Source organism: Macaca mulatta, chromosome 19 (assembly GCF_049350105.2).
Source record: "Macaca mulatta isolate MMU2019108-1 chromosome 19, T2T-MMU8v2.0, whole genome shotgun sequence".
In the NCBI taxonomy this organism is placed as follows: domain Eukaryota; kingdom Metazoa; phylum Chordata; class Mammalia; order Primates; family Cercopithecidae; genus Macaca; species Macaca mulatta.
The window spans coordinates 66,371,641-66,394,114 of record NC_133424.1 but is presented as its reverse complement, the minus strand read 5'-3'; the positions used below and the strand labels follow the sequence as shown (position 1 = coordinate 66,394,114).

Genomic DNA, 22,474 nt, shown 5'->3' with positions numbered 1-22,474 from the left:
TCGGAAGTGCAAAGAGGCGGGCGTGCCAGTCCCTGGACAGCTACGACGCCATGAATATCTTGCCCAAGAAGAGCTGGCACGTCCGGAATAAGGACAATGTCGCCCGCGTGCGGCGTGACGAGGCCCAGGCCCGGGAGGAGGAGAAGGAGCGTGAGCGGAGGGCGCTGCTGGCTCAGCAAGAGGTAAGCTCGGAGGCCGGCCGGGCTGACCGCCGGAGCCCAGCGCGCACGCGCCGCGGTTGGGGGCCGGAAGCGGAGGCGTTGCGCAGGCTCAGTGTGCCCCGTGTGAAATTCGGGACCAGGCGCCGATCCCGTTTTCGAGGACGTTGCTCTGCAAACCTTGTGGCCACTTCCACGAAACCTCCCTTGATCTCGCCTTCGTCTTAGTTTCCCCCCACTGATGTATTTCACATGGCTGGAACAGTGTCTAGCACAAAAGAGCAGCTTAAAAACATTTAATGAATACATGAGCGCTTGGACAGTTCAAGGAAATTCGGATCACGTTTTAGTTTGCCTGCGCAGTTTATTTATTGAGCACCTATTGTATGCTAACTACATGCAGAGCGCCTGACTTGCGGAATCCCCAGGAGGCACTGTTCGTTCTTAGAGGGGCACTGTCATCTCCGTTGCACGGAGTGAGATGGCTTCAGTGAGGGGAAGGCACATTTAAGGAGAGGGGGACAGCCAGGCTCCACGCCATCGGGCGAGCCCTTTCCTGCACCGCCCCCTAGACACATACACACAAACACGGGCTTTCTGTATGGCTCCTTAAATCTGTTTGGTGTACACCCAACTTTCAGTTCCTTAGCTAGTCTGATCCTCCACAGTGGGTGGGAGGTAGTCTGGGTTTTTAGAATCTCAGTAGGCTGCTGAGCGCTGTTTGAAATCTGCGTCCCGAAGGCGGGGGACAGGGCTTCAGCAGTCGACTTGGGGTAGTGACTTGGAGCCATGGCTAGAATTCAGATCGTCTGGCCTAATGCAGTTTGGTCTACCTTTATGGCTGTTTTAATTGTCTCACTTGAGGTTAGGAACCCCTTTGGTTTAGGCCAGGGACCTCCTTCCAGCCATCCTTGATGACCCGTGGTTTACGATTTGAAAGGCAGTTTACAAAACCCAGGCGTTGCCTCATCTGCCTACCCTCACCCGCAGCTAGGACAGGTGCCTCTTTTAGGCGTCTAGTGCTCCCTTTCTTATAACCCCAGCACCCTGGACTGCCATTTTCTGTGGTGGGCACCAGACTCACAGTTCTTGAATCACCTCTAGGTTCTGAATGCCCTGCCTATAACTTTCTCCCCAGGCCCGTACAGAATTCCTACGAAAGAAAGCCAGACATCAGAACTCACTGCCTGAGCTTGAAGCAGCAGAGGCGGGAGCCCCAAGTTCTGGCCCTGTGGACCTGTTTCGGGAGCTGCTGGAGGAAGGGAAAGGAGTGATCAGAGGCAATAAAGAGTACGAGGAAGAAAAGCGACAGGAGAAAGTAAGCTGGCCTCACCCACTTCATTAGAGGAGCCATGAATCGAGTTGGGGGGAGAGGGCACTTTAGCCACTGCTTGTGATCAAGGTCAAACGAGAACGAACACACAGAATTTAGAACCATACCAAAGCATGACACTTAAGAAGTGTTGCCATCTGGGCACCCACAGGGCTTGGAGGTAGATGCTAGAGGTCCCCAGCTGCTAGGCAAACTGCTCAGTTCTCAAAACTGGAGGGGTCTGAAACCTTGATAGGCTTTTAAAAATGTAAATCAGCCAGCTGTGGCTCATGCCTGTAATCCCAGCACTTTGGGAGGCTGAGGCGGGTGGATCACCTGAGGTCAGGAGTTCAAGACCAGCCTGGTCAACATGGTATCTCTAAAAATACAAAAAAATAAGCCAAGTGTGGTGGTGCACGCCTGTAATCCAGCTACTTGGAGGCTGAAGCAGGAGAATCGCTTGACCTGGGAGGTGGAAGTTGCAGTGAGCTGAGATTGCGCCACTGCACTCCAGCCCAGGTGACAGAGCGAGACCCCATCTCAAAAAAAAAAAGAGAAAAAAAAAAAAAGGCGAATCATTCGCCTCTTGCCTTTTGGCTAAGATCAAGTGTAAAAAGTATGTCTGGTCGTGCATGGTGGCTCACACCTGTAATCCCAGCACATTGGGAGGCCAAGGTGGATGGATCACCTGAGGTCAGGAGTTCAAGACCAGCCTGGCCAAACATGGCAAAACCCCGTCTGTACTAAAAATACAAAAATTAGCCGGGCATGGTGGTGCGTGCCTGTAATCCCAGCTACTAGGGGGGCTGAGGCAGGAGGATTGCTTGAACCTGGGAGGCAGAGGTTGCAGTGAGCCGAGATGGTGCCACTACACTCGAGCCTGGGCAACAGAGCGAGACTGCATCTCAAAAAAAAACAGGTACATGAGCTCTTGTCACTCACCTGCTGTCTCTGGACTTGCTGACCCCACCCATGGCTCCTCTGCTTTGCTTGATCCCTTCAGGCTTCTCTTCAAGTCTCTCTGCAAAGATGCCTGCCTCTGAACACTCAAGTGGCTCCACTTGTCCCCTCCTTCCCCTGCTGTTACCTGCCACTGTCCCCCCACGGGGAACTTGGCCTCTGTTGGTGTCTTCCATCCCCAGCACCTGGTACAACTGGTTCATGACAAGCCTTAGGTACCTGTTTGCTTAGATTCCTATGTCAGGGAGACACACCTGACACCTTGAAAGATTATATCCCATCTCTTGTATTTCCTGGCCCCCTCAGGAGAGGCAAGAGAAAGCTCTGGGCATCCTGACGTACCTGGGCCAGAGTGCAGCGGAGGCACAGACTCAACCCCCTTGGTACCAGCTACCCCCAGAGCGAGGGGGGCCCCCTCCTGGCCCAGCCCCAGATGAGAAGATCAAGAGCCGTCTGGACCCTCTTCGGGAGATGCAGAAGCATCTGGGGAAGAAGAGACGGCACAGCGGTGAAGGCAATTGCAGCAGAAAGGAAAAGAAGGAGGGGTCTGAGAAGCTGCGACCCAAGGAGTAAGAAGGAAGACCCTCCTCGGCAGACCAGGGCCCAGACTTTCAGGGCTTGGCAGCAGCCCAGCATGGGCACTGCAGGGTCTCTGGTCAGGACAACCAGGGACTCGGTGAAGGGCTGGCTGGGTGAAGTGGTTCTCAACATGTGGTCCAGGAAGCCCCAGGGGTCCTGCCACCCTTTCCCGGGGTGCCGTGGTATCAAGCCTATTTTCCTGACACTGTTGGCCTTTTTCACTCGCATTCTCAGGCACATAGTGCAGGTTTCCAGAGGCTGTGTGATGAGAAGACACCCTCGTTCTGACGGCTGATGGCACAGATGCTTGTGTCCAAACTTTCTTAGTTTTCACTTCTGATTTGCAGTATATTAACAGGTAGAATCTATTTAAACAAAAGCTCTTAGGGTCCTCAGTTTTAAAGAGTATAAAGGGGTCCTGAGACCAAACAGTTTGAGAGCTGCTGGGTTAAGACAGTAAAAGCAGGCTTGTCTCCATACCCCTGGTCTAGAGGGGGTACACTGCCTGTACTCTTTTCTCTAGAAAGGGAAACTGAGGCCCAGAGAGGGCCAGGGGGCTGCTTATTGTGCTTTCTTGACCTGGAGGAGCATCAGATCTTAAAGACTGGGGAGGACCAAAGTCCACAGAAGGGAAGGCCAGAGACGTGCCCATGGTGTCCCAGCACCAAGCGGCTTCTTGTAGAAGACCTGAGAGCTGAGGCTGGGGCGTACTGGACGCAGCAGGGCTTCCAGGCGGCAGCTCCCTCTATGGGAGAGGTTGGGGGAATGGCCTCCTAGGAGCTACCAGCTTTCTGACCTCACTCCTCTCCCCGCAGGCCTCCATCCCTGGACCAGCTTCGAGCTGAACGTCTTCGGAGGGAAGCAGCTGAGAGGGCTCGGGCAGAGGCCCTGCTGGCCCGGGTCCAAGGCCGGGCACTACAGGAGGCTCAGCCGGAAGAAGAGACAGATGACCGGAGGCGGCGGTACAACTCCCAGTTCAACCCCCAGCTGGCCCGGCGCCCCCGCCAGCAGGACCCTCACTTTGCTCATTGACTCCTGAGGGGGGTACAGGAGAGCTGCTGCCAGCCGTCATATAAAACTATTTATTCATAAATATTTTCCAAAATGAAAATAGGTTTACCAAAAAATGTCCCTCACTGGGGAGGGGAGGAGGGGGCAGCCCTCGCCCCCGGGCCCCCAGGGTGGGGCTGAGAGGAAAACCTCCCGGCCCCTCCCTGCTTCCTGGGAGAGGGGGTGCCCCTGGCCTGGGGCCTCCCTCCAGTCTTCCAGGGCAGGGCCCTCGCCTGGGCAGGGGGATCAGCATGCGGGGGAAGGGGGTGGGTAGAGGGAGGGGCCGGTGTCACTGGAGGTCCCGGTCCTCCAGGTAGCGGTACTCAAAGGTGAAGCCTTCCTTCTTCCGCTGGCCCCACTTCTCGTAGTCAAAGTAGATGTAGGTGCCCTGGCCGGGGGAGAAGGCGGTCAGTGAGTGGACGAGGAGGTGGTCTGGGATCTGGGCCGGACCGACAGCCAAAGGGGACAGTTCTTAGGGCTGTAGGTGTGTCAGGCGCCGGGCCAACTGCCCTGCATGTGCACACTCACTGCACCCTCACAGGGTTCTTCTTGGGTAGGAAATGTTATGCCACTTCAGCGAGGAGGAAACGGAGGGGGCCGCAGAGGTTCCACCGAAGCCAGCTGCCAGAGCGGGGCCCCAGCACCAGCACCAGGCATGAGTGCACAGCCTTCGTTTTCTCGAGGGCTGCGGCTTTTGAGCGCCTCTCACGTGTGAGTACAGGATGCATAGCCTAGCATTTAATCTTCACAAAGACCTCGAGGCAGTGGGTACTGTCACCCTTGTTCTAGAGAATGGAACAGGCTCAGAGTCTAAATCCAAGCACTCTGCAGGGACATTTTATTGGTGACGGCAGTGGTGTGGGAATTTCTGAATGACTGGATGGCCTGAAATGTACTAACTTGGAGGATGGTTTTGGGGCAAACCAGGAAAGGACAGGAAGTCTGTAGTTAATGTCTGAGGACACAGTGGGAGAGGAGCTAGGTCCTGAATGAATGTTTTAAATGCATCAAAGATGGCAACCTGGGAAAACTAGGAGAGGGAACTGAGTTCTCTGAGGACAAGGACCTTGTAATACTTCATCCCCATGAAGGGGCTCGGCTTCAGGGAAGTATTTGGTGGGAAAAAAAACGTCACTGTAGAACACACTGAAAGTAATTTGGAAAAAAAAAAAATCCATGACACTGACTATGTAGCAGTCACCATTAAGTACTTACACGTTATTAACTCATTTAATCTTCATAACAACTGCATTAGGTAGGTCTTCTTCCCCCCATTTTTACAGATAAGGAAATTGAGACACACAGGTTCGAGTGACTTGCCCAGAGTCACCCAGCTAGACTGGGCTCAAACCCAGGTAGGCTGGCTCCAGAGTGTTTGCAAGAAGCAGGAATTTCCCAGTATTAAAACTTGAGAAGCCCATTAAAAAAAATAGCTTCCCCACTGAGCCCCTGCCCTGCTGGGTGCTGGGACCTGGAGGTGAAAGGGGGGCCCATCAAGGTCCCTGGGCAGCAGAGCCCACAGCCTGGTACAGGGAGACATACCGGGAAAATCCCACACCCAAGCGAGTGTGCCCAGCACTGCAAGGGGGAGGGACCGGGCTGGGTGGCGCCAGGAAGGTGTCTGAGGAAGGGACATTTGGGCTAAGACCCACAGGAGGCCTAGGAGCTGGCCAAGTGGAGGATGAGAGGGCAGTGTTCCAGGCTGAGCAGACAGCCCGAGGGAGGAGAACGTGGTCAGGCTGAGGGACTGCGCCGGCTGAAAGGTGGAGGCGAGGGCGCAGAGGCCAGCAGGGGCTGCCTGGAGCCTGGGGACTCTACCCCAACCCTAGCAGCGGGAAGAGAGGGGGCGGGGCCCTCACCTGCTCAAACTCGTCAGTGATGGTCTTGGGCTCCTCGTGCCTCTGGAACCACATCATGTACTTGGTGTGGAATCGCCACGACTGCTTCTTTAGGGCCTTGGCTGCCAGGTACTGTGCCTTAGTGCCCTGGGGGAGGAACAGTGGAGAGGGGGATCAGGGGGCCCCCAAACTGGGTGGGGAGCCAGGGGGACAGGGCAGGACATCAGGGCTGAACCCCGGCCCCCGCCACAGACCACAGTTGGGCTGGACAATCCTCGTGGAGATGGGGCTGGGGGCACAGAACATACCAATGCTGGTCAGGAGAAGGAAAATGAGACAGGAGGTGAAAATTGCTTTCAGAGAAGCTTTGAGAAGGAAGAAAAACTAATGTGTGATGAGAACTGAGAGAGGAGGCAATTTAGAAAATTTCCCAAGCGGGGATGAGGGTGGAGGTCACTCATGACTCACTGGGGTTGGGAGGAGGTTGGACAGTTCCCCAGTGGCCTCCAGGGAGGCCTGAGAATGGCCGACGAGTGGAGTGGGGTCGGCCTAGACTGAGGGGCTGCTGGAGCAGGGCTGTGGGGGGACCCCATGGGTTAGCCAGTAAGCTATTGGAAGAAGGGCTGGGGTGAGCCACAGTGGACTGGCCTCGCTCTCAACCCGAGCAGTTCTAACACCTTTGGGCTGGAAGCGGGGACAGGGACAGGTTGAATTGGCGGGGGGGGGGGGGGCCCAGGACTGGGAATAGGGAGGGGGTGCGGTCCCAGTGGCCGCAGTGGGGCACCCACCTCACCCCTCTAGCCCGAGGGGGGACGGCGGCGGTGGCGGCGAAGCCGGGGGGCCCGAGGCTGCCCCGGGGGCCCTGCTGTACCTCCAGATAGTAGAAGATGAAGAAGAGTGTCTCGGTCGACAGGCGCTGGTAGAACTCCACAGTGTCCGAGTGTGGGGGTGGCATCTGGTGGTGGTAGGGGGGCGTCGGACAGGGGTTCCGGGGGAGGTACTGCCTGTGGGAGCAACAGGAAGGTCAGTGCCAGCTGCCTGCTAGTCTTGCCCTGACCAAAAGGGTGCTCAGAACTGCATCCCCACAGGGGAGGTGGTACAGAAAGACCCAGGGCGGTGCTGACCTTCAGTGGAGAGCCCGAGTCAGGGGCCTGGCGCTCTACCCACAGCCTCACAGGTTTAGCCACTGCCTCCTTGCTAAGACTCGAGCCCCAGCCCACCCCCCTTCCCTGGGACCCTCACCGGATACGCTCAGAGTCAGAGGGGTGGGGCATGTGGTGCCAGGCGGCCTCTTCCATGGCCTGCTGGTAGAGCTGCTCCTTGGTGAGGGGCACAGGGCCCAGCGGACAGACACCCAGCGACAGCGGTATGTTCACCTCTGACAGCTGCAGGGGTGGCTGAGCTGAGGCCGGAGGTGCTGATGTGCTGCTCAGGATGATGTCTGTGGGGAGAGGTGGGGGTCCGGCCCCTCAGTGGTGAGGATGGGTCAGGGGCCAGCCCCTCCTCTTTGGCCCACTGCTTCCCCACCATCCTGGGTTCCTCACCTCGCTCAGTCAGGTGCAGCGTTGGCACAGGGTCCTCAATGCCAGAGCTGATGGCTGCCCGTTCCGCCATGGACTTCAAGGAGCTCAGAGGCTCAGGGGCCTGGGGAGGAAACGAGAGGCCTGGCCTGAGCACTTGGGCTGCAGCAGCAAGTGCAGCCTGACACAGGTCCCAGATGCGCTCGCCTGCCCTGCTTGGGGGCTGTGGAGGGCCAATGAGCCACTCCTCATGATCTACCCATGACAGGTAAAAGCATCAAACTGTAGGGAAACAACTGGAAACGACTGACACATTCATCAGCAGAGGAACGTCTAGTAAGTGGGACTCTGCACCGTGGAATACTGCACGGAGATTTTCAAAACACAAGTTCGTGACATACTACAGAAGTAAACGCCAACCTGCAGAATTATGTACAGTGCGCTACCATTTTTGTCAAAGGATGTGCCAATAGTACACGCTGCTTCACTAGGGACACCTACATGCTGGGAGAGCTCCCGCCTGTCTTGAAGGAGGCAGGAGTCTACATGCTCAGCTCTCTGCCTCTGACTGGCATGGGGTGACTGGGATCAGGGTGAGCCCAGCCCTGCTAGACTTCAGTCTCCTTGCTGGCGACAGGTAGGCTGGGTCTCCAGACCTGTAGCCACAGCCTCGTTTCCTATTACAAAGGTTACAGCAGGCTTCTGTTCCCCAAAGTCAGGGCTGGTTCCTCCATCTCCTCCGGCCACGTGCAGCTGTCCCTAACCCCAGCCCTGTGCGGGACTCCACAATGCATCAGTTGCCAAGGCTTATCCATCCTGTTTTGCTGTATCGCCCAGGCAGGTCTCAAACTCCTGGGCTCAAGTTATCCTCCTGCCTCTGCCTCCCTAAGAGCTAGGATCACAGGTGTGAGCCACCGCGCCCGGCTATCCGTCCTGCTTCTAACCCACCTTGGATGGCTCCTTTCCCTGTCACGCCACCATGCCCCACGCAGCCCAAGCCTGTCCTCTCCTACCCAGACCACCCTCCCTCTATCCTGTCCTCACCAGCCCCGGGGGACCTTTCCAATGAAGTCATGTTGTTCCTTCTCTACTCCAAACCTTGCCACGGTTCCCGACCACCCACCCCAGCAATTCCTTTTTGTTGGTGGTGATGTTAAAAGGTATGGACCCCTTTTGAAAATCTCAAAGCTGCTGTTTCCCCTTTTTCCAGAAAAATGCATGCACTATAAATATCTTGTCCACCATACTTCTAAAATTTGGGCCAGGCACGGTGGCTCACACCTGTAATCCCAGCACTTCGGGAGGCCAAGGCGGGCAGATCACCTGAGGTTAGCAGTTCGAGACCCGCCTGACCAACATGGTGAAACCCCATCTCTACTAAAAATACAAAAATTAGCTGGGCGTGGTGGCAGGCATCTGTAGTCCCAGCTACTCAGTAGGCTGAGGCAGGAGAATCACTTGAACCTGGGAGGCAGAGCTTGCAGTGAGCCAGATGGCACCACTGCACTCCAGCCTCGGTGACAGAGCAAGACTCCATCTCAAAAAAAAAAAAAAAGAAAAAAAAAAATTAATGCTTCTGTTGGGTCAGAAACTGTTCCAATAGCTTCGTAAGAATGATTTAGTCTTCCAAATAAACCTATATGGTAGGTATAATTGTGATTATTGCCATTTCCCATATGAAGGGAAGGCACAGAAAGGACAATGCCAAGACTTGGACCCGGACAGCCTGGGCGCACACGCTGCCTCCCCGTGGAAGCTGCACTACAGGATACTGGCTCACAAGCCAAGCCCCAGCTCCTGAGCCTGGATGATCAGGACCCCCCGTCCTGTCCTGCTACACCCACTATCTCAGCCCTGCAGCTGGTGGCACTGCCTCCTGCAGAGTGGACACCTCTCTCCTCTCTGCTGCATCCTGCCCAGCCTCCTAAAGATGCATGCTCCTCCTAAAGCACCTCCTGAAGCCCTTCCTGCAGCTGTTAGCCCCCCTGCCTGGTCCAGGTCTCAGCTTAAACATCACCACCTCTCAGAGCCCTCCTGGGCCTGTCTCCCAGGTCAGCTCAGATGCCCCTCAGTGGGCCCACAGCAACCTTCCCTGCAGCTGCCCCAGCAGGGAAGCTTCCTAAAGGGAGGAACCAGGCTGCATTCACCCAACACAAAGCGTGGCCCCCAGTGGACTTCAACAAGTGTCTTCTTGACTGAAATGGTTTCTTAGCTAGGAAAAGGAGGGTAGTGAGCTAGGTAATGGATCATGTGAACCAGAGAGACTGGTATGCCTTGTGAGGACAAATGGGGACAGAAACTGAGGGCCTGGGTGGGGATGAAGATGGAGACCCAGAGAGAGCAAGCAACAAGTATAACCAAGAGAAAGGAAAAGAGACCCAGAGAAACAGAGCTTTGGAGGGAACAAGAGGGGAGGTATGAGAGCCCCCAGAGATCAAGGTCACGGGAAGGGTGGTACAGAAAGACCTGGAGAACGAGCAAGTGTGAGAAGGGGACAGAAAGCTAGAGAGAGAGAGATCCAGAAAGGGGGTTGGGGCAAGGGGCGCAGCTAGAGACCTGGAGGAAAGGAGCAGCAGAGTCAGGACACAGAGGCTCGGGGGATGTCCAAGGAGCCCACCTTGATTTCCGGGGCGGTGCTGAACTGTGGAGGCCCATTGAGTAGGGCACCGGCTGCCTTGGCATCACTGAAGCTGGGCGTTGGGGAGCTGGGAGGATTCACAGGCAGTGGCACCAGGAGGCTGGGTCCCCCTGAGTTGTTCCCTGAGCCTGGGGCCACGCCCCCAGCCCCTGTTGGGGCTGCCGCACTGGGTTCCTTCCTGGAGAGCATGGAAGAGAGGGGTTGAGAGGAGGGCCCCTGAGGGTGGGATGGGCAGAGAGGCCTGGCTGGAGAGAGGGGAGACTGCACACATCAGATGGGATCTGAGAGGGGCGGCTGAGGGTAGACAGATGGGAGAAAGTGGCTCTGGGCAAACAAAGGCAGAACCCAATCTTTGGAATGGTTTCTCATCAGCAGAGCAGAGCTGCGGGGGTGGGAGTGAGGATTCTCGGGTGCTCCACCAGGCCACAGGCTGATCAAAACCAGCTGCCTTGGGCAGGTGGACGCAGGGCCCATTCCCTCTTGGGCAGGCCAGCTGGAGCTGGGGTGAGGGGACCAGGAAGCAGGCCTTTCCTTTGTGCACACTGATCTTTCTTGGGGCAGTCTTCGGGAAACAGGCGGACACAGGGGAATGGTCTGAGCTAAGATTTGGAGGAGTGGCTGCAGAGGAACGAGGACTTCGAGACAATTCACTTTGAAAAGTGGAACAGTGACCCTCCAGTGGTAATCAAGTACCCTTGGGCAGGTAACAGAAATGGGGAGGAAAGGGTATGGGGTTCTTGAGAAAACTTCCACTTAGATGAGAACATATTTTAGAATGTTCTGAAGGGCAAAGCAGGGAGGCTGATGTAGTTTCCGTGCTGGAAAGAAGTGGGGGTGTTAACACCCGACAGAGGTGGAGGACAGTGCTCGGACATTCCCAGCAGCAAGGGCGGGGGGCCCAGAACCCACTGATGCAGGGGTGAGGCACCAGCGCCTCTCTGTGCCGAAAGGCCGCCATCCCAACCCTGCTGATGGCCGAGACACTCACGAGGTGCTGGGAGGTGGGTTGTGGGGGCCGGAAGGGGGGCCCAGGGCCTGGCTGCTGGCATTGTTGCCCCCACTGCTGCTCAAAGCCACCTCTGCCGGGCTGTCTGCCACAACTGAGCTGTAACCTGGGAACAAAGAATAAAATGGGAAGGGCTGCCGGCGGCTGCCCAGCCCCGCCCATGCCCACCCCGCTGCCTCCCCACTCACTGGTGGCGCCATTCTGCTTGCCAGCCCCTCCACCGGCACTGCTGTTACTATTGCTGCCGCTCCCTCCACCTCCGCCGCCGCCACCTCCGCCAGGCTGGGCGCTGGGGGGCCGGGGCTGGGTCGTGCTGGGCCCACTGGTAGCCGATGGGGCCACAGCCTGGGCATAGGGGGCAGGGGTGCCCGAGTTGTGGCTGGGAGCTGGACTGGCCTTGGGACCCAGGGCACTTGGGGGTGCTGCTGGGGCGGGGACCCCGTTGTTGCCAGGAGTGGTGCTCAAGGCAGAGGCAGCAGGCGGGGGGCCGGAGGGGTAGGTGGGCGGCACAGCTGGGGACTGAGGGTGCTGGTTGCTGTGGACAGGCTTGGAGCCGTTTTTGGCTGGAGACTGCGGGTGGGAGAGAGCAGAGGATCAGGACCCAGTGGGCCAGCTGGTCTCCCTCACCACCCCCACCTCAGGCTCCATTTTCGTCCCAGCAGCCTCCTCTCTGGTCTTGCTGCCCCCAACTGCTCCCGCCCTCCTGGGAACCTGGGTGACCTTACTCACCCTCATGGCTTCAGTCACCTTCATGCTTAAAACACTCACACTGATTTCCAGCCTGCCCAGCTTCCCAAGTCCTGCCTGGACACCGCCCCACGGACACCCCCACAGGGATCTGACCACAACTTAGGTTGGCAGCCAGAGAAGATCCATCTGTTGGAAGCCAGGGGACTAGTGGGAAACACCTAAATGTCCTCAATATGAGATTAGCTGGAGCAGCTTAATGTCCAAGAGTAGAAGGAAAAACAGCTAGAAATTGGATAGTAATTCTGAACATCACCTGAAGGGTCATAGAAACTACTCACAGGGCTGTAAGTTACCAGCACTCCAGAAAGTGGTGGGAGGGTAAATGTGCTCATGGTATCCCCACTGCAGGCAGCTGCCGACAGCACTCAGGCTGCTGAGCCTAACCACCTCCTGCACTTCTTTCCAGCCACCCCACAGGCTCCCTGCGCTTACCAAGCGCCCAACAGGACTGACTAACCACTTCTCTCCTGGGATCGCTGCTTGGCAGTGGGAGCCTGGGAAGGTGGCAGAGCCCAGCCTGGCCCCTGGAGTATCTGCCTCAGTGTCTCTCCTCATCGCCTCCTGGCCCTGCTGCCCGCCCTCCCTACTACCCGCGGGTCGTCTTAGTCTCCACGCCAGCCCCCTAAGTGCCCACTCAGGGTGTCCCCTCGAAACCATCCATCCCGTTAGCCCACAGAGGGGCCTCAGGCCCACGCTGCTCCTGCCTAACATTCTTCTGTAGCAGCATTTCCGAAAGCAGGCTCCTGTCCTGGGCGATGTTAAAGGAGTTGGAGAAGCACCGCCCACCACCGTCTCCTCTCAGAAACTTGAAGTGTGTGTTATCAGCACAGCAAAGCCCCATCACTTCCTAGGCTTGTTTGGCTCTGGAGGCCACTCAGGTCCACAAAGCCTGAGCCCCTCAGCCTGACAGTCCCAGTCCCTGTGCTCACAGTTGGAGCCCTGGCCCTGCACACCAGGCCAGCCATCTCTCCACACTTCCAGGCTTTCTGTCACAACTTCCCCTTGTTACTGGCTGCCGCCTCTCCCTGCCAGGCAAACTCACCTGACTCTCAAGCCCAGGGCACTCCGCAGCAGCATCTCCTGACTGCCTGGCCAGGCTGGGGGTGACCTGTGCCACCCCCTTGACCACAGCACCAGTCACCTGTCCACTTGCCCTGCCCACCTGCCCTCAGGGCAGCACTGATTTCTGACCCACCTGTGTCCACCAGCCCAGCACAGTGGCCAGCACTCAGGTCTCAATGTGCCTTTGGGATATTGCCCAACATGCCCATCCATTCCAGACTCACACCCACCTGGCTGACTTCACTGTCTGTGGAACGTCCCCTCTTCTTATCATCTTCAGAGTTTTCCTGAGGTAGGGGAGGCAGAACAGAAACCTGTGTGACCTCTGGGGGTCTGACAGAGAACCGCCAATCTCTGAATGTCCCGGGCCCTGGGCCCAACTGACTGCCACTGCAGCCCCAGAGCTGGTCAAACAGCTGTCCTTAATCTGCCTGGAGAAACCACCTAAATTCAGGCTCTCCAATGTTCTTGTTTTCTGGGAGCCAGCACTGACCCACCAGCCTCTTAAGGATCTGGGAACCTGCTCTCCACAGGGAATCCAACCCTTGGATCCCTGCCCAAGGTGGCCAGCTACCCAGCCTCCTCAGGCAGCCCAGGCACCGGCCCCTCCCATCTCCCAGATCCAGGACCTAAACTGGCCCAGGATACACCCTATTACTCTTTATGTTCTTTAGGGACCCAGATATAGGATCTTAGGGTGTGCTCCAAGAGCCTAGACCCTGGATACCTAGATCTGTGTTTCCTCAATTACTCTCCCCTAGCCACTTTGGAGTGACCCAGATTTGCCTCCTCGAGTCCAGCCCTGCTGGAAACACAAGGTACTCATGCCCCGTGGGGCCTCACCGTGGTACAGTTGGCTGGGCTGGGCGGGATGGGAGAGCTGGAGGTGGTCGAGGTGGGTGTGCTGCTGGACTGGTTGAAGATCTCATCCTCCATGTGGCTGTGGCTGGGGGGGGAGGTGGCGACCAGCGCCTGTGCTGTGGGGGCAGAAGAAGGGCATGCTTAGCTGGCTCACAGCCCACTCTGGACCCTCACTTCCTGTGCCACGATCAGCCCCAGGGCCTCACGAATGTCCTCGAGGTCCAGGTCATCGTAGAGAAACTCGTTCTCCTCGAAGTCGGGGTCCTGGGATGAGTCGACATAGTACTCAACGTCATCCTTGATCTTGCGGATGGCATCAACAAGGATGGAGTCATTGTCCAGCATGCGCAGGATGGTCTCTAGCATGCGCACGTGGTAGCGGTGCTTCTCGATGTGCCGCTTCAAGCCCTCGATCCGGTCCTGCTTCTGCTGGCGAGCCCAGGGCCAGGCTCAGGGGCTGCAGACCACCTGCTTGGCCCCTCCTGCCCCCACAGAACCTGTCCTCAGTCCCTGACCCCTGTAGAGACCCAAAGCCTCCACGCCAGCCCCTTCTGGGGTAGGGCAGTATGGGGTCCACCCACCCTCTGAGCCCTGTGGGGACCACAGGGCTTGACATCTTGGGATCCCACTGCTCTGCTCCCTCCTCTTCCCACACGTTTCTGGCTCCAGGAGTCCTTGGAAACCTCTAAACAACCCCAGAGGTCCTTGTGCCATCCCATGACTTGGCCTCATCTGTACCTCACCTGATTTCTCAACTGAGTCCAGATTTCTCAACTGAGCCTGCCCACCACTGACTGCCTCTGGCATACGGATACCCTCCAGCTTGCTCCAGCAGTAATAATGATAACCCCCATTTGTGAGGAGCTTGCTGTTTAGAATCATGATGGTATTTGTCATCACTAGGTCCCCCAACCCCACCCATTTATCCCAGCGGGAGCGAAGATCCATAAGCCTCGCTCCTGCCCTCCTCTCAAGGCCCCTTTAGCATTTAACATCTTAGTCTCAGTTCCAAATCCCTGCTCTGTTCAAGGACCCATCATCTCCCCAAAAGCCCCTGGTTCCCAAACCCCTCAGAATCTGACACCCAACCCTGTCATCGCCCACTTCCTGACCCTTTCCCACCCAGAGCTTCCCTGAGGACCCGGCTCTCCCCTCCCTGTGTTTCTGGTTTCAACAAGTCCATACAGTTTGTATCCCTTTGAACTCATACCCCACAATCCCAGATTTCAGAACCTGGGACCCCAATATCCAGCTTCGTCCCAGATTCCTCTCTTCCTTCAGGCCCAGTTCTCTGCCTTCTCCATGTTCTGCCTGTCTCTACCCACTGTGCTCTCCCTAGGACCAGCGTCCTCTGGGTGCCAGGAGGCCTCTTGCCATGGGTGTCCTTCAGGTCTCACGCTTACTCTGTGGCTCAAGCTCAACCTGCATTCACATTCCCCCAAATCGCTCCTCTTCACGAAGGCCCCACTGTCTACCCAGACACCCAGGGGACCCTGAGATTCTGTCTGACCTCCTCCCTGCCCCACCCAGGCAGCTGCTAAGCCCTCCCAATCCTGTCTCTCAAATCCCTAATCCCGGCTGCTGGCCCTGTCTGCCTGAGGAATCCAGGCCCCAACTCCCAGGAGCCTAAATGACTGGCCTCCTGCTGGCCAGCCCATCCCCATCCCAAAGGTGTGGGGTCTCCCTCACTCACATCCTTGTCGCCCTTCTTCTTGCGTGTCTGCACTGACAGTGACTCCACCTCACTCTCAAACTGGTCCACCTGCATGTTGAGCGTGTCGATGGTATTCTAGGGGAGGGAGAGGAAGAGGAAAGCCATCAGCCAGGGTTCCCACCTACACCCAGGGCTCAGGATCCTCAGAGTTCACCTCCTCTTCTCCACCCCAACTCACCGTGAGCCACTGGCCAACCTCTTCCTTCTCCTTCTGGGCAGGATCTACCTTCTGGGCCAGGCCCAGGCCCTCCTTACTGTAAGCTTTGGTTTTGGTCTCTCGTTCCACAACTTTGAACCGTTCCATTTGCTGTAGAGAGTGTAGTTGGCAGGGGGCTCTCAAAGGTGGGAAAGGAGGTGACTAAGGGCCAGCAGACACTCAGACCTGAGCCTCATGACCCTACTTTCTGAGCTCTGAGTCTGCTGCCTCTTCCTTCCCTTAGCTCCAGAAACCCTACTTCTCTTGAAAAACTCTGGGGTCTGGCCGTGCTGCCTCCGCCCCTTGAGATCTCAAGAATCTGGTGACCTTCCCACCTGTCTAGGACTCAGGCTCTAGGCTCCTACCGTCTCAATGAGCTTGCGGTTGTCTATAAGCTGCCTCTTGTCCTTGATCTCGTTGGACGCTACCCATGTCTTGATCTGGTCCCTCAGCCGCTGCAGATGGGAAAAGCAAGAAAGTCAGACCTCAGGATCCGGGAACTGGGACCCACAGCTCCTTCTCCCTGGGACCCAGCAGTCCACTCTCCCAGTTCCCTCAACCCTCAGGACACAGGCGTCCAGGCCCCCAGCCCCCTCACTTGTAGCTTCTTAATCTCCTTCTTTAGGTCAGCCTCATACTTTTCTTTCTGGTTCGCGTTGGCTGCATTGTGGAGCTGAGGGATGGAGGGAATTCAGAAGTCAGTGTGGGAGGGGATGTCCCAGTACCCACTCCACTGAGTCTTCCTTATGCTAGGGACTTGAGGACCCCCCAACCCCTACCCCCAATGAGTCTTAGAGCCTATTCTCTTAGGTCCTCAGCATCTGCAATATGTAGCCCCTCCCCCTGGTTAACACCCAGAGGTCCTGAACCTTCTTCCTGTGCCCTCCTCTCTGAAGACCCAGATGATTAGGGTCTCAGCCCCTGTACCTTCTGCCAAATATCTTCAAACTGCTCCACGCCCTCGGACACCTTCTTGAGGCAGCGATCAATCTCACCTGGCCAGGGAGGAAGAAGGCTGTGAGAATCCTGCCCAGGCGGCAGGTATCTAAAGAGCAGTCCTCCGAAGAGGGAGCACATGGCTACAGGTGCAGCAGGAAGTCAGTCTAGTACCTTGGAGTTTGCGCTTGTCCGCCATCTTCCCTGCCCTACAGACGCACTCTCTTCATACTCTCTTGGAGACGGACGCTGCTGGGAGAGATTGGAGAGGAATTAACACGTATTCTCCGGCTGGTAAAAACCCAGAGACATGGACCTAGTCAGCATAGTTAGGTAGGTGGGACTGGTAAAGGAAAGAAGCATTTGCTATCTGACAAGAGACCAGTCCCAGTTCTCCTGATGCTCACTTGACTGCCCAGCACAGTGTCTGGCCAACAGAGGATCCCATAAGTTTGTTGAAACAAGAAAAGTTACATACTTTTTTGTGTGCCTCTGACTCAGGAAGTGGAAAATTCCTGTAGCATGGAGTACCTTCTCCCCAGATTACACTCAAAAAGATTTTTCAGAGCAGGACAAAGTCATGCTGCACACAGCTGATGACTGGGATGAAGGCATTAGCCCTGCAGATCACACTTCCTACTCAGAGGGGCTGGGTACAGAGGTGGCTAGAAGAGGTCATCCCTCAGACAAGCCAGCAGACAAGCGAAACTGGCAGCTCACAGAGAAGGGCATGTGCGTGTGTGTTGTGTGTGTGTGTAAGCTGTAGGTGAGAGAAGAAAGATTGGGGGTGGGGGAAAATGACGGCGAGCAGAGATGCCGAAAACTATGAAGAGCTGAACCCACTCAGACAGACAGGGCTGAATGCCAAGTAGAAGGGACTTAAACCACCAAGAAATTTATTCCAGAGCAGGATCCTTAAACCAAAAGGAAATAACACTCCTAACCCAAAGAAACTGACACCAAGAAGGGTTAGAGATTTGGGGGCAGAAGGCAGCACCCAAGAGAGACCTGGGAGAAGACAGAAATCTTACTAAGAGATAAGAGGGTGCAAAGGTACCACAGCTGTGGGGAGCCAATCTGCACACACGAAGGAATCCCATATCAAGTGGATTGGTAATTTAGACTCAGGGAAACAGGCACCATCAGGGCAGGAACCCAAAACTTAAAGAGAGAAGCATCTTTATTTTAAAGGAAATTACATGGAACCCAGAGAAGACTGAGGTCAAAAGGGAGTTCCAAGGAACTTGAGTCCAAGGGAAGACACATCTTAGGGCCTGACAGCGAGACCGGGGAGCCCTGGGGAGAGAGGCTTATGCTCAGAAGACTTCTGAGATACCAGTGGAGATTGCCCTCTTCCCCTCCAGGGAGGGGGCCTGTAATGAAAAGCACAGTTCCCTGGGATCCAGGGGCCGCTCCCACTCTACTTGTGCAGGGCAGGGCACCCGGGAGTAGTCACTTACTGTAAAGACAGAAACAGCCCCATACTGAGGACTAAGAGCCTCAATACAGAGGGAAGTCACACCAAGAGGGTCCTCACCCACAAGGAAGGGAACATCTGGCAAACAGTGCTCTCCAACAGAACTTTGCAATGCTTGAAACACTCTATTTATGCTTATCTGTTGGCCACTGAACATCTGAAATATGGCAAGTGTAATGGAGGAACCGAATTTTTCATTTTTAACTAGTTATTAATCACCACATGTGACTAGCAGCAACCATATAGGACGGGTGTGCTTTAGAACAAGAAGCCCATAAAGGACAGGGCTGGTACCCTAACCCCAGAGAGAACTTTCCCAACACTGCCGGGACCCATTCTGGGTGGTAATAGGTAGGGGTGCTACCTTACACTTGAGGGGACTTAAATCTCCTCAGTAAAAGGCCCAACCTAAAGCAAAAGGCAGCACCCCCGCTCAGAGTCAGAGTCAGCTAACATGCCACACCTGGGGAATCTCCAGGAAGGCAAAGCAACAACAAAAGGACCCAGGAGAAAGTGCCGCAGTGGGGATTCTGACTGAGGAGGGGCAAGTCCCTTTGATCCAGGGAGCTTATACAAGGCAAGGGCCTGGACACCAACCCTGAGGTGTGCAGAGATCCTCACCAAAGTCCAACACCCCAACACAGAAAAGCCTCTTACTGCATAGGGGGAACAAGAATGTGAAACGAGAGCGTACGCTCCCTCTTTCCATCCCAAGAACCCAACAGAGGGTCATGGGCAGGTGCTCCAGCCCAGAGAGAGAAGAGGTCTCATGGTCTTCACCCCTAAACAAGGCAATCGACACCTTAGGGAGGTGACACCCTCCCTGCGTCTCCACACGGAAAGGACTGGTGCCCTAGCACAGAGGAAGAACACCCCCAGAGAGGAGACCACACTGTGGCAGCAAGAGAAGGAAGTCCTGGAGGGGTCAGCAGCCAGCTGGAGGGGAACAAGAGCCCTAGCCCAGGGAGGTGATGTTTCAGACAGAACAGCGTGACATCGAAGTCAGCTACAGCTGAGACCCAGCGAGGAGGCAGCTCCTCCACAGAGAAGGGGCAAGTGCCAGAGGCCCAGGGTACTTGTCCCCTATAGAGGCTGGAGCCTTAGTCACAGCGGAGACAACACCTTCCCCCCAAGAAAATTCCTATATCATGAGGGTGTCTGTACCTCTGGTCCCCCTGGCAAAGGACCAGAGAGAAGGGAAGCTGGAGCTTGAGTCTCGAAGCTGAGACGCTGCCAGAGAAGAAAGAGCCCCATTTGCTGCAGTCCGCGGGGCGTCCACCAAGATCCTCCAAGGAAGGTGGTGATCGCAGGTCCGCTCCCAGGCGTGAAGAACCCGTGCTCCAGCAGCAAAGGCTCTCCGAGAGCACTGAGGAGTCTGGGAGCCTTGGCCCAGGAGACTTACCCAAGAGGAACACACATCCCCACAGGGCAGGGACCCACAAGGGGTGGGGTGGGGTGAGCAGGACACCAGCCTCACAGGAGCCAACACACCTACATGAGGGCCAAAACCAGTAAAGAAGAACCCCCCAAACTTCACCTCAGGGAAGATGATACCACCACACAAAGACTCGAGGAGGGAGGGGCAGGAGGCTTAGTCCTGGGGAACTAACACTGGGCGGTCCTTAACCTTGGGGGCTGTCATGTGCCCACACAGTGGTCTTTGTCATGAGGCGCCTTTGATCTGGGAGAGCTTCCGCCTCTGCAGCAAGGAGCTCTGGGAACTGATGTTGAAGGGTGATCCTTAACCTGGGTGGCTGCTGACATGGCCACACAGAGGCTCTGAGACTCTAGAAGGAGGATGCGTTAGGGCCTGGGGTGGAGGTAGTCATCTCCACTGAGATGCCCCTGCCAAGGGTTGGGGGCTGGAAACTCCTACTTTGGAAAGTCTACACCAGAGAAGTCTCTGGTCCCAGGGACGGGGTCCACAGTGGAGTCTCCCGCTTGAGACTCAGGTATCTTACATCCACACAGCCAGGCAACTATGCCTTACCCCATACAGTGAAAAATCAAGACGGGGTTTTGGAAGCATTAGCCGGGGGCACCTGCATCCGAGAGGGATCCTCAGCCTTACGGTGGGGACACACGTAGAGGCGTGGACACCTCAAATCCAGAAGAGCAGCCGTACCAATACCAAGGATGGCAAGAACCTTATCCCTGGGGGAGGCAACACCAAGAAAGGGTCCTTACCCTGGAGAGAAGGCACAGCCCCAGAGGGAAGAGCCCCCACCTCGCAGTACAGGAACCCGGGTCTAGGAAGCTTCCTACTCCCATGGAGTACCAGCAGCGGGGCTGGAAAGCGAAACCCTTGTTCTCCAACTGCTGACACCCAGTGTGAGGGTAGATGGGAAGATAACAAACCCACAGTGTGGGATCTGATGCAAATATCAAGGGCAGTGGGCTTCTTGGTCCCTGGAGAGATGACATCCTAAAGGAGGAGACTGGTGTGAAGGCAGAAGAAGCCTCACAGGCAGGGGTGAAGGGAGACATCAAAACCCCTCACCAAAAGGGCAGGAGAGCTCACCTGGGGTGGGGGGGTGCCCGCCCTGCACTGAGCGGCAGGGACTGCTCAGAAAGAAGGGCTGGCGCTGCCCGCAGTGGGAGCTCACTAACATGGACAGCGTGGGGGGCTTAGTGTCCTTCACCAGGCACCTGAGCGCCAGGGGAGCCCAGCAGCCCCCAGCAGCAAGACCACAGTGGCCCTGACATCACCGGGAGAGGCCCACGCCCAGGTCGGAGAGTCAGGATGCAGGGGAGTTCAAGGCTGCAAAGCCAGGGGCAGACAGCACTATCCAAGAAGTGTGAGAGCTGAGGCCAGACGTGGGCCACACTGAGGACGGTCCTGTACCCCAGGTGGGGGAAAGCCAGACCCCCCCAAAAGGCAGGCGCCCGGTGCAGCGGGAAGCGAGGCTTGAGCCACCCAGGGCGCTTCTCGCTACGAGAGGGAAGAGCTGCAGACTACAGAGGTGGAAACTTCGGCAAAGGCTCCAACTAACGAGGAGTTTCTCCTCCACTCCTCTCCCAAGAGGCTCCCATCCGATAGGGACGGGCAGCTGGAACCTGAGATCCAGGGGAGGCTGCGCTCCGGGGAGCACTGAGGAGGGATGCGGAGGGTGGCCTCGGTCCTGGGAAGGGTGACTCCCCCACCCCGCTGAGGTCCTTGTCCCGGGGTGTTGGCACACCCCCCACCCCGCCACCGTCGAGAGAGAAGCCCCGGCGCGGAGGCTGCCCCCCAACGCGAAGGACCGAGGCCGAGGGGGGCAGGCACCTGAGCCCCGAGAGGGCGGGCACCTGGGACCAGGGGCGCCTCCATCCTTCCAGCCAGGAGCCAATACCGACGCGGAGAGGGGCGGGCACCTCGCGCCCGGGAGGCTTCGCACCCTCACACCCCTACCGGGGGGCCCGACGCGATGCCACGCGGGGAGGTGGCGGCGGGCGGGGCCCGGGGTCCGGGTCGCGGAAGGACCCCCGGGCGGCGCTGAAGGGCGTGAAAAAGGCGGAGGAACGGGAGGGCGAGAGGGAGGGAGCCGCCCCCCGCCGGGAGCCCCGCGCTGCAGAGGCGGCGGCAGGGGGCAGGCGAGGGGAGGCCATGTCGCGACAGACGGCGGTGTCGCCAGGGCGGGAGGCTGCGGGAAGGGCGGCCGATGGCGCCGGGGGGAGGAGGGGAAGGGGTCCGGCCCAGTCGAGCCTGACGCTCTCACCACAGGAGCTGGCGCCGCCGCTGAGGAGCGTATCGCGACAGGCGGGGGAGGCGAGCGCCCGCCGCCTTTTTCTCGCGCCCCGGGCCCGGGCGCTATCGCGATAGCGGCGCGAAGCGGAAGTGGGGTTGGGGGAGTGGGCCCGGGGTTGTTCTGACGACGGGGGTCGGGGATCAAGGGAGGCCGCGGCGTCTGCCGATGGCTCCGCGGAAGCTGACCGGGCCCGGTCCAAGATGGCGGCGGCGGAGGAGGCCTCCCCTCCTCTCTTCTCGTCTCTGGCGCCGACCCGCCCCCGAGTCCCGAATATAGGCCTGTCATTGCTCCCGCTGAACGTCGCTCCTGACCCTTGGAGGCGTTCTATTGGTTCCTGGCAGGGATGTGCCCTGCCCCCTTTCGCGGATTGGGTGATTGCTCCAAGGCGCGGCGTTCGATTGGCCTCCCGCGCAGCCTGCTAGGATTGGCTCAGGTTTTCCTCCCCGCTCCTCCTCCTCCTCCCGCCTCAGGGCACAACACGCCAGCGCGAGGACCCGAACGTCAATCAAGAGACCTGTGTCGTGCTGATTGGATGTATCCGCCCCCCTCTCCTAAAACAATTGGTCGCGGGGAGGAGCTAGGACAGTCCAGGGGCGGGAAGTCGTCCGTCAAGTTTAGAGCTCTTTTTAATTGGTTGCGGGGGCATATTCTGCCTTGAAGTAATTGGTTGGTCCTGGAAGTGGGTGGGG

General features: G+C 57.3%; 2 protein-coding genes across 40 annotated transcripts; one reads left to right on the top strand and one right to left on the bottom strand.

Annotated features, from left to right (window-relative positions):
* The first annotated feature begins 27 nt into the window (after positions 1-27).
* LENG1 (leukocyte receptor cluster member 1) lies at positions 28-5,245 on the top strand. 2 transcript variants are annotated; one of them, XR_013410239.1, is made up of 5 exons: positions 28-182; positions 1,297-1,476; positions 2,737-2,999; positions 3,244-3,367; positions 3,825-4,120. XR_013410239.1 is itself a non-coding variant. In XM_001082125.5 (4 exons), exons 1-4 carry the CDS (start codon positions 51-53, stop codon positions 4,039-4,041), a joined length of 792 nt encoding a protein of 263 aa, XP_001082125.4. In that variant the 5' UTR covers positions 28-50; the 3' UTR covers positions 4,042-5,245. The 2 variants fall into 2 exon arrangements, 1 of the variants encoding a protein (XP_001082125.4); XM_001082125.5 differs by lacking the exon at positions 3,244-3,367 and having other exon boundaries at positions 3,825-5,245.
* CNOT3 (CCR4-NOT transcription complex subunit 3) lies at positions 4,078-21,996 on the bottom strand. Of its 38 annotated transcripts, none has more exons than XR_013410170.1 (19): positions 21,756-21,996; positions 19,222-19,287; positions 16,755-16,832; positions 16,572-16,639; positions 16,243-16,317; positions 16,010-16,099; positions 15,627-15,755; positions 15,428-15,523; positions 13,941-14,163; positions 13,717-13,850; positions 13,104-13,160; positions 11,250-11,631; positions 11,044-11,167; positions 10,035-10,233; positions 7,442-7,541; positions 7,140-7,338; positions 6,686-6,901; positions 5,919-6,044; positions 4,078-4,447 (listed from the first exon to the last, which is right to left on the bottom strand). XR_013410170.1 is itself a non-coding variant. In XM_077981262.1 (19 exons), the coding sequence occupies exons 3-19, from the start codon at positions 16,777-16,779 to the stop codon at positions 4,349-4,351; spliced, it is 2,259 nt and encodes a 752-aa protein (XP_077837388.1). In that variant the 5' UTR covers positions 16,780-16,829; positions 20,245-20,482; positions 21,756-21,996; the 3' UTR covers positions 4,078-4,348. The 38 variants fall into 38 exon arrangements, 18 of the variants coding, with proteins under 18 accessions (XP_077837388.1, XP_077837387.1, XP_077837393.1 ...); XR_013410174.1 differs by having other exon boundaries at positions 13,941-14,160; XR_013410173.1 differs by having other exon boundaries at positions 13,941-14,160; positions 16,755-16,829.
* Between the last annotated feature and the right edge of the window lie 478 nt (positions 21,997-22,474).

Bases quoted from the DNA above. Each gene is read 5' to 3' on its own strand.
- LENG1 (XM_001082125.5), top strand. From the start codon at position 51: ATGAATATCTTGCCCAAGAAGAGCTGGCACGTCCGGAATAAGGACAAT. The intron at 1,477-2,736 runs GTAAGCTGGCCT...TGGCCCCCTCAG, and splicing joins AAGAAAAGCGACAGGAGAAA to GAGAGGCAAGAGAAAGCTCT. The intron at 3,000-3,824 runs GTAAGAAGGAAG...CTCTCCCCGCAG, and splicing joins GAGAAGCTGCGACCCAAGGA to GCCTCCATCCCTGGACCAGC.
- CNOT3 (XM_077981254.1), bottom strand. From the start codon at position 16,779: ATGGCGGACAAGCGCAAACTCCAAG. The intron at 13,161-13,716 runs GTGAGGCCCCAC...CCCCTACCTCAG, and splicing joins GCCCAGCCAACTGTACCACG to GAAAACTCTGAAGATGATAA. The intron at 11,168-11,249 runs GTGAGTGGGGAG...CTTTGTTCCCAG, and splicing joins CAAGCAGAATGGCGCCACCA to GTTACAGCTCAGTTGTGGCA.